At 50.9% G+C, this 9,043-nt stretch overlaps 1 protein-coding gene across 1 annotated transcript; it reads left to right on the forward strand.

Annotated features, from left to right (window-relative positions):
- Positions 1-3,694: 3,694 nt before the first annotated feature.
- LOC126081604 (transmembrane protein 106A-like) lies at positions 3,695-7,933 on the forward strand. The gene is made up of 7 exons (XM_049893562.1): positions 3,695-3,902; positions 4,449-4,512; positions 5,843-5,996; positions 6,508-6,648; positions 6,757-6,800; positions 7,459-7,512; positions 7,813-7,933. Exons 1-7 carry the CDS (start codon positions 3,695-3,697, stop codon positions 7,931-7,933), a joined length of 786 nt encoding a protein of 261 aa, XP_049749519.1.
- Positions 7,934-9,043: the final 1,110 nt, after the last annotated feature.

The following is a 9,043-nucleotide window of genomic DNA, read 5'->3' on the forward strand; positions in this document are numbered from 1 at the left end:
CAGAACTTTTGGTTAGCAGCCATAGTCTTAACCCCACTATGCCACCAGGGCTCCCTATTACTTGAAGGAAAAGTAAATTTAACAATTATCTTTTTTTAATGTCAGAAAAAAAAAAGATCCCTGTTTCGTCGAGTCCGATTCGTAGTGACCCTATAGGACAGAGTAGAACTGCCCCATGGGGTTTCCAAGGAGCACCTGGTGGATTCAAACTGCCAACGCGTTGGCTAGCGGCCTAGCACTTAACCACTAGGCCACCAGGGCAGATCTTATTTCATAGCAGAATAGAGGGAAATAGAAACATGAATGAAAGGCAGGCTCCTGTGTTAATCTCAGTAAAGTTCCACGGGGGCGGGGGGCAAGTGAGTGTGTGTGAGGTATTGTGGTGAGTTCTTGAGTGTCTTAAGTTGGTTTAAAGGTATTTGTCCCACAGAGCCTAGGACAGCATTTTGTGAAACTTGATTTGGGGGCAAACTCACTGACAAAGTTTTGTTTTAATCCTAGGATGAGTGGGAAAGACCATGCTTCTTAGAGCCCAGGTCCTTACTCCACTTACAGAAGGGAGTCTTGGGTGCAGTTGATGAAAGGACAGAAAGAGTAACAAAAAAAGTTAAATATTTATTCAGGAAAATGACTGTTCAAGAAAAAAAGAATCTGACCCCCAGCTCGAAGGAGGAAGGATAGTTAAAATAGTATTATTTAACCTGGTTGGTATTTATGATGAATTGTGATCTTAATTAATCATTAGCCATAATGTTTATTTACAGTATACTGTTGAATTTTTTTTGTTGTTGTTGAATGCTATTAAATAAAACCAGGATTCAGACCAAAAAAAGGCTGTTCACTATTTAAAAGATTTTTATGGGGCTTCTGGGTAGAAGGCTGAGCAGCAGGTGTGTGTAATTGAGGTGCGTGGAGCCCCTTCCTGGCTGGACCCGTCTTGACCACCTGAGTCATATTGTAGAAGTCTAGGAGAGCGATAGGTTCGGGCGTCCATCCCGCTGTATTTGCACATAACCACTCAGGGAATGATGAAATAAAGTTTCTTTGAAACTCCTACCGGAACTGCCTGGTCCATGCGGAAGCCTCATCGACATCTCAGGCTTGAGGAGCAGGAGAGCTTCTTTCTGCGTCCATGGGGAAAGGACGGCCCGGGCGGGGGGCGGGGCCTGAGGAGGGGCGGGGCGGGGCTTCCCGAGGCAACGAGTCAAAGCTTGCGGTGGGGCGACTTTGCGCTTTGAATTCTGCTTGCTGTCGGTTCTGTCGCAGCTGTCTCCCGGGGGTAAGATACTTCCCGAACCTTCCTAACATCTTTCGCCTTTCAGAGGCCAGGGCCAAGGGGCCCTGTGTTTCTCTTCTTAGCCTTACGCAGCGACACGCGGGTACCAAGCCCGACTATTGGGGTTTCTGGTGGGACTAGAAATCCTCCCTCAGTGAAGTCCCAGATTCTCCATCCGCGCCTGCCTCGCTAGCCCAACCTAAGGAGCACTGGAAACAGCTTTGGTTTCCTTGAAGACCGAGGTCCCTGCTCCCTACTCCCATGAGGCCCATTCGCTCCCCCAGGACCTTGCAGAAGGGGGCCCGTTGCTGGGGTGGCCCCAGTACCACCCCGCCCCAGAGGTCCTTCTCCCCAAAGATGCACTCCAGAAACCTTGTCCTCTTGCAGCTGAGAGGAGTCACAGAGATCCCAGACTTGAACCAGGTGAGGCTCCCTTTATTTCAGCCCAGATTCCAGGGGGCAGATAACCTATTAAGCAAGGTAAGCACGGGTTACTTGTGCGTACTTACTAATCCGTAGTGAACAATTTCACATGAAAGACGTGGCATGTGAAAGATGTAAAACTGGCGTGGTGGCAGTGTCAGACCACCTCGTCTAACTTCACAAGGGGGAGAGGAAGTTATTATCAGCATCAGCAGCCCAAGGCTGATTCCTATGAAGTGGAGGTCAGATAATGCCTCCTCCTCCTCTCTCCAACCTGTTTACCAATCCTGGCACCAGCCCTCCCTCCTACAGCACTCTACTTCTCTGCTCCATTCACTAGTTCTTGCAATGGCCACACACAACTCAGAGACAATACTCAGTGATTATGCGGTTTATTAGGGAAGTAAACAAAACAAGCAAACAAAAAAAACCAAACCTGTTGCCGTTGAGTAGATTCCGACTCATAGGGAAGTAAAAAACCACCCAGTGCCGTTGAAAGTGGCAGGTTATAATTCAGGACAGGGACGAATTACCCAATAAACAAGGTGTGCACAGGCTTACTTGTGCTTACTAATCTGTAGTGTACAATTGCACTGAAACCCAGGTGAAATTGTGCACTACAGACAGATTAGTAATTAAGCATTAAGCTAGCGCATATCTTACTTACTGGTTAATTTGCCCCTGATTCAGAATCAGAGCCCCTGGTGGTAGCAGTGGTTAAGAGCTTGGCTGCTAACCAAAAGGTCAGCAGTTCGAATCCACCAGCTGCTCACTGGAAAGCCTATGGGGCAGTCCTTCTCTGTACTATAGGGTCGCTATGACTCAACGGCGATGGGTTTGATTCAGGATCAGAAATGACTCAGGATACAGTTCTTGGATCAGGACAGCCTCTTGTCAGCCTTGCCTGCAGGCAGGCCTCTCTCTCTGACCCTTGCTCCCTCTGCTGGCCTCTGCCCTGTTAGAGCAACTGTTTCAAATCTCTTCAGCTCTGCCAATAAGTGCCTGAGGGCACCCTACTCCACCAGTAGGCCTTGGCCTGAAGGCGCTGTATGGGTCAGCATACCCACTGTAGCTGCCTCACTCCTTGGGTTGGGAAGCCCTCTGTGTTGTCTTACACCAGTCTCCTGGTTCTGCTGCTGCCAGCTCTCTACCCTACTTGCTGCCACTTCTTGCAGTCTTGCATTGTCTCCGGTGATACAGCTGTTTTCTGGGTCTAGGAGGTTGTTCAGTGCAGGGGTCCCAGGTCCAAAGGTTTGCTAGCCACACCTCGCTCACTTGCTTTCTCCTTGTTTCAAAGGGTCCCTGTTTTTCTATTAAGCCTGCTTCTGTCCAGGCTTAGGAATGGCAGCTGTCCGTCTATAACTGGGCTGGGATACCTCAGGCATTTCTGCTTGGTACTGTAGAGACCTCTTCAGAACTCTCTTGTTGAGAGGCTGAAGGGACTCTCCAGACTGCTGCAGCCCAGCCCTAGGCAACTTCCTTCTCTTGAAATGAATGTCAACTCAGCAACGTTCTCAGGGGGGATAAAAAAAGAAGCTCTACCATTCACTTACGGAAGTCCCTTAATGTGAAATAACTTTTGCAGGCAGTCTGAGTTCTTCTACAATGAGGAGAGGAGCTGGAATGCATTGCGATTTCTGATCTCAAAGTCCTGGGTAACCGCTCAGTTTTTTATGCCCTGTGTTTCTCAGGAAACCCTGGTGGTGTAGTGGTTAAGAGCTATGGCCGCTAACCAAAAAGTCAGCAGTTCGAATCTGCCACGCACTCCTTGGAAACCCTATAGGGCAGTTCTCCTCTGTCCTATAGGGTTGCTATGAGTCAGAATCAACTTGATGACAATGGGTTTGGTTTTTGGTTTTGTGTTCCTCAGGCTTGCAGTTATTGGGACTCTTTGCCTAACTTGAGAACTTCAAACTACAGTTACATTCTGTGTCGGTGCTAACAAGCCGAGGCTGAACTTTGTTCTTGTCTCATTAGTGACAATTCCCCTGGAGGATGGATGAGACCTTCTCCCAGCTGGGCTCTTGGGAGGATGAGAGCAAGTCGACCTTGTCGCCAGATCCAGCCATTGGCGCCAAAGCCACCAGCTACCCCAGCACCCATAACAGCAAGCACTTCTTTTCATGTGTGCCTTGTGAAGGGGCTGTTGGTGGAAGCTTTTTGACTTGTCCCACCTGCCAGGGCAGTGGGCAGATCCCCCGAGGTGAGTAGGCCAAGGCTCTGGAAATAGCCTGAAATTCAAGAAGAGCTCTGAGCTGGCCCAGGGCCAGACCCCCTGAATGCTCCTTGAATGAGTTTGGGCCTGCTCCCAGCTCTTGGTCACCCAGTCTCAGGCTAGCCAGGGAGAGGCCAACTACCCCAGGGCTTGCTGCAGAGACCCCTTCCTGCCCTGGTTGTATCCCCAGCTGGGGTTTTCCAGACACTCTGCTGCCCGAGCAAAGCTCTGTGCCTTAGGATTCAGGAAGTTGCAAATTACCTCTCCAAAGCTGGGCGTCTCTGATTTACTGATGACTTTCAAAGATTCCTCACACTTGTCAATGAAAACCTCACTTCCATTCTAGAGATGGAAAGCTGAGCTGACTCTTTCACTAGTGCAGCTCAGTGTTCCCAGTCCTGCTGGGGTGGGGTGGGGGGTGAGTGAGCAGAGGCAGCCTGCTTCTGACATTGCTCTTTGAGGTGGACGGGTCTTTCAGGAAACATTGGTCATGGCTGCTTCTTGGCCCTCCCTCTCCCCCTCTTCTCTCTACAGACATGGAGAAACAGCTGGTGGCCCTCATCCCCTACGGGGACCAGAGGCTGAAGCCCAGACACATGTAAGCTCCTTTTCCTCCCCCAACTCCACAGACTGTTGCCCCATGGGGCTTATGTCCTCTTATTTGTCTCCCCCATTCTGCTGCCCCCAACTTTTCTTCGTTGGTCCTCTCCCAAAGAGCCTGAGCCTCACTGGGCTCAGTCATACTAGCTTCTGTTACCAAGGATTTTCCTGGTTTCAGAAGCCCCTGGCACAGCAGACACTCCCTTGGTGTCCTTCCCTGAGCATCACTGCTCCCCTCTGGCACACACAGAGGACCTCCTGACTCTGCAAGTTCTCCCACGAGGGTGGAAGTGGCCCTGGCTGCCGTTGCTTTGAGGAACTTATTTTTCCTAAGAGCTTCCCTTGCTGTGGCAGTTGAGGCCAGATTGTTCTCTTCACAGTAGAGATGGAAAACCAGCTGCTCACCATGCTGGAACACTTCAGAGCCTCAGAGGCAGCCCTGGGTTTCACCGGGGGCCTGTGACTCTGATTTTCCTCTGGGTCCATTGGACACAAATCCTTGACACCTCCTCCTGAGGTCCTCAGCTTTAGCCTGGGAGCCACCACCCAGCCCTCCCTGACCACTGCCCCAGAATCAGAAACTGATTCTACTAAGACACTAACAAGGTGTTGTCTCTTTCCTTGTTCTTAGTTGTGGTTGAGTTGATCCTGACTCATGGTGATCCCATGTGTGCAGAGTAGAAGTGCTCCATAGGGTTTTCAAGGCTGTGAGTTTTCAGAAGCAGATCATCAGGCCTATCTTCTGAGGTGCCTCTTGGCACGTTCAGATCACCAATCTTTCAGCTGGTAGTAGAGTGCTTAAACATTTGCACAACCCAGGGACTCCTGTTACTTTCATACATATCTCAATTTTGAGTTAGATGGGTGGATGGGTGGTCTCCTGTTCTGAATATTAATGTTAAAATTCAGAACTCTCAAAATTCATGTGGACTTATTTCTACTAGCACATTAACCACCTGTACTTCAGGGATTCCTTTCATACATTAGCCCATAACAAATTCTATGAGGTAGGTACAATTATTATCTCTATTTTACAGATGAGGAAACTGAGGTTTAGGGAGGTCAAGTAGGTTGCTCAGAGTTATTTGCTGGTAGGTACAGAGAGCTGAGAATGGAAGCAGATGGCCTGCCTCCCTGTTCGGGGCTCCTACCCACTCTGAGCCACATTGGAGCCTGGGCTCGCTTTCCACATCTGGAAGCTAAATGTGCAGTTGTGGGGAGGAAGGCGAGGGGAGAGCCTTGCGGCTGGAGAAGAGTATCTGAACCCTCTCCCTCAAGTTCCCTCATGTTCAGACTTCTCCTCTACCCCTGGTCCTGCTCTCCCACAGGAAGCTTTTCCTGTTTCTGGCAGTGCTTATGTGCCTGGTGACTTCTGCCCTCATCTTCTTTTTCCTGTTTCCCCGGTCCCTCGCTGTACAGCCTGCGGGCCTCAACTCCTCCACAGTGGCCTTTGACGAGGCTGATATCCACCTCAGCATAACGGTGAGTGGATGCTCCTGGGCTCCAACCCCACTTTCAGTGCAACCCTTCTCTGTAGCCTATGTTCAGCATTGCAACCCTGGGAATGGGTAGCTAGGGATCTGATGGCACCCAGAGGGTGTTGGGAGCCTGGAGAGAAGCAGGGGCAGCTATGAGCCTCTTAGAAGATTGTGTAGGATTGAGACTGTATACAGTGAGGGGTCAGAATCAAGACCAGATAAATCATAGGGTGCAAGGAGGGGTGGTGGTACCTGAGACTCTGGGGTAGGACCAAGTGAAGAGAAACCATGTGGGATGGAGAAGAAATCCTGCGCCAGGTTAACGTCCTACTTAAAGCTGACCCCTCACCATTAAGCACCCCTCTGAGGGGCTCCCTATTACCGGTCCTCCACACCTGAGACCCATCATGGGGACTGGGGCTCAGTTAGGCTGGGGAGCCAGGTTTCTGCAACTGTTGGCTTTCCCCTCAAGGATGGCTACTCTCATCCCTCTCTTTCCTCGTCTTCATCCCCAGAATGTCTTGAACATCTCCAATCGCAACTACTACCCCATCACTGTGACCCAGCTGGCCATCCAGGTCCTCTACATGTCCCTCGTGGTGGGGCAGGTCTCCAAGAGTCTCCTTCTGCCCATTGGCCCTTTGACCAGTGAACAGGTGACTCCCCTCTCCCTGGCCAGCCTGCCCACTAGTGGGTGGATCTGTGTAGTGGTAGGAAGGGAGCAGCCAGCGTTGGCATTGACCCTGTGCCCATTTGGTTGGCAGATGTTTTACACAGTGGCCAGCAGGATATGGGATGAGAATACATAGTGAGTATCCCTTGATCTCTTCTCCTTTAGGGGTTTTCCTGCTTAGCAAACCCTGCAGCCTGTGTTTGACCTGCCCTCTTGTGGCCAAGTCTGTAATGTGCAAGGGCTCGGTTGTCCTCAGCCTCTGCCTGTTTGGACCTAGATTGGAACAAAAAACAAGCTGGAGTTCTGTTAGTCCTTACAATGTGTGACCTTGAGCTCTTCAGCCTGACTCACTGAGAAAGATGAGTGCCTTGCTTTCTGCCAAGGGTGGGGCCAGAATGTGCCTGGGCCAACCAGGTGGGGGCTGGGTTGGTGATGTTGCAGCAAGAGTGCCATGATCACCTTAAAAAACCCAACCCATTGCCGTGCAGTCCATTCCAACTCATACAGAGTAGAGCTGCCCCTATAGAGTTTCCAGGGAGTGCCTGGCAGATTTGAACTGCCAACCCTTTGGTTAGCAACCATAGCACTTAACCACTATGCCACCAGGATTTCCATGATCTCCTTAGGCAGAGGGAAAGGGGAAGGTTGAGAGGAGCATCTTGCAGGCTTCTGATGGAAGGGGGCCAGGAGGGGAGGGGAGGAAGCTGAGACCTGCAGGTCTCCTCTGAACTTTCTGACGGGCTGCTTCATGTGAAATTGGGTCCCATGTTCAGTCTTTCCCTCTCTGTCTCAGCAAAACCTGTACCTGGCTGAAAATCAAAGTTCATCATGTGTTTTTGCACATCCAGTAAGTAGGGTTTGGGGCCCTGGTCTTCCCCTTCCCCACCCCCGACTCCTGTCCCACCTCAGCTCCTTCTCAGAGTCATCCAAGCCAACTCTAGGAATCTATGTTGGCTCTTGGCAATAGCAAGCCCCGCCCCTTCTCTAGGTCCCACCTTGGTGGTGACAGCCACAGGGTAGTTCAGAAGCTACTGGGACAGGTGGAGCAGTTTTCCCGGGTACCCTGGCAGAGCAAGGAAGGTGTTGTCTGAAGAAGTTGACCCTCCCCAGATAGCACAGCCTGGCAACAAAGCTTCTCCCTGTCCAGGGGCACCCTGACGAGTTCCTACCTGAGCCATTCAGAGCAGCTGGTTTTCCAGAGCTATGAGTACGTGGACTGTCGGGGAAATTCATCGGTGCCCCACTTGCTGACACCTCACCTGCAGTGACCTCTCTTCTTTCCCTGTACTCTGGGTGCCTACCAGCCTGGTCTATATCTCCTACAACTCCCGTTGTGCCCAAGGATGGACTGTAGTGACTTTGCACAAGGAAACCCCTGCCTTATCCTCCCCTCATCCCCATACCGCATCCCTATACAGACCCTCTGACTTGCCACAGGAGTAAAAACAGGGTTACCCTAGCGCTGGAATCTGATTCTGCCCTTGGCTTGCCTTCAAGTCCCTGGAGTGACACCTGCCCTTTCTGTGCTGAGCACCTTGCTGGCCAAGTTCCTCAAGGCTGGCTCACCTCCTGCCTGAATGTGGAGAAAGCCCAGGTTTTATCTGCCTTTCCAATAGACCTCTCCTCTTTCCTGGTGCTCCAGTACCAGGTAACCTCCAGGTGCCTGCTGAGCTCCACGTGGAGGTGGTTTCTGTTCTTTAGCTGAGCGGGAAGAGTATTTGCTTGCCAAAGGATCAGACAGGTGGAGAGAGGCACAGGTGATGACGAAAGCGAATGTGAAGTAGGATGACTGGAGAGGGGAAGGTGGCAGAACCTGGTAACTAGCTGGCTGGGAGAGTGAGAGGAAGGAAGGAGAGCATGCCGTCTCCAAGCTTTCATGCCTGGGTAACTGGGCAAAGGTGGTGCCAGCAGGAGCAACACACCCAGTGAGGCCAGGCTAGAGCTTCTGCTGTGCCCAGATCACCAAATGTAAAGGATTTATGTTGTATTCAATAAAGTACACTTAAACAGTGCTAAAAAAAAAAAAAAAGTCTCCTGTGAATGGGAAGGGCCGGTGGACACACCCATTTTGCAGCCTGTTTTATGTCCAGGTGGAAGCCAAGTTCTCCTCCAGGCCTCTCAGCCCCTCTGAGAACATAGCCTGCTTTCCTGGCTTCTGAGAGATTGTGCATAGGAGCTTGCTCACTCTTGCTTTCTATCTCATTTTGTAACTCCAAGATCCGTTCCAACTTTAATTGGAATCCCATTCTTGTTCTGTCCCCCCCCCCACCCACCCTGAGATGCTGCCCTCAGGAAACATTCCTAGATTGCGTTAAGGTGGGCTCCTTCAGTCTGGTCCAAAGACAGTGATGTGCAGGTTGCAATGAAAAAAACCTTCA

Source organism: Elephas maximus, chromosome 8 (genome assembly GCF_024166365.1).
Source record: "Elephas maximus indicus isolate mEleMax1 chromosome 8, mEleMax1 primary haplotype, whole genome shotgun sequence".
Classification (NCBI taxonomy): Eukaryota; Metazoa; Chordata; class Mammalia; order Proboscidea; family Elephantidae; genus Elephas; species Elephas maximus.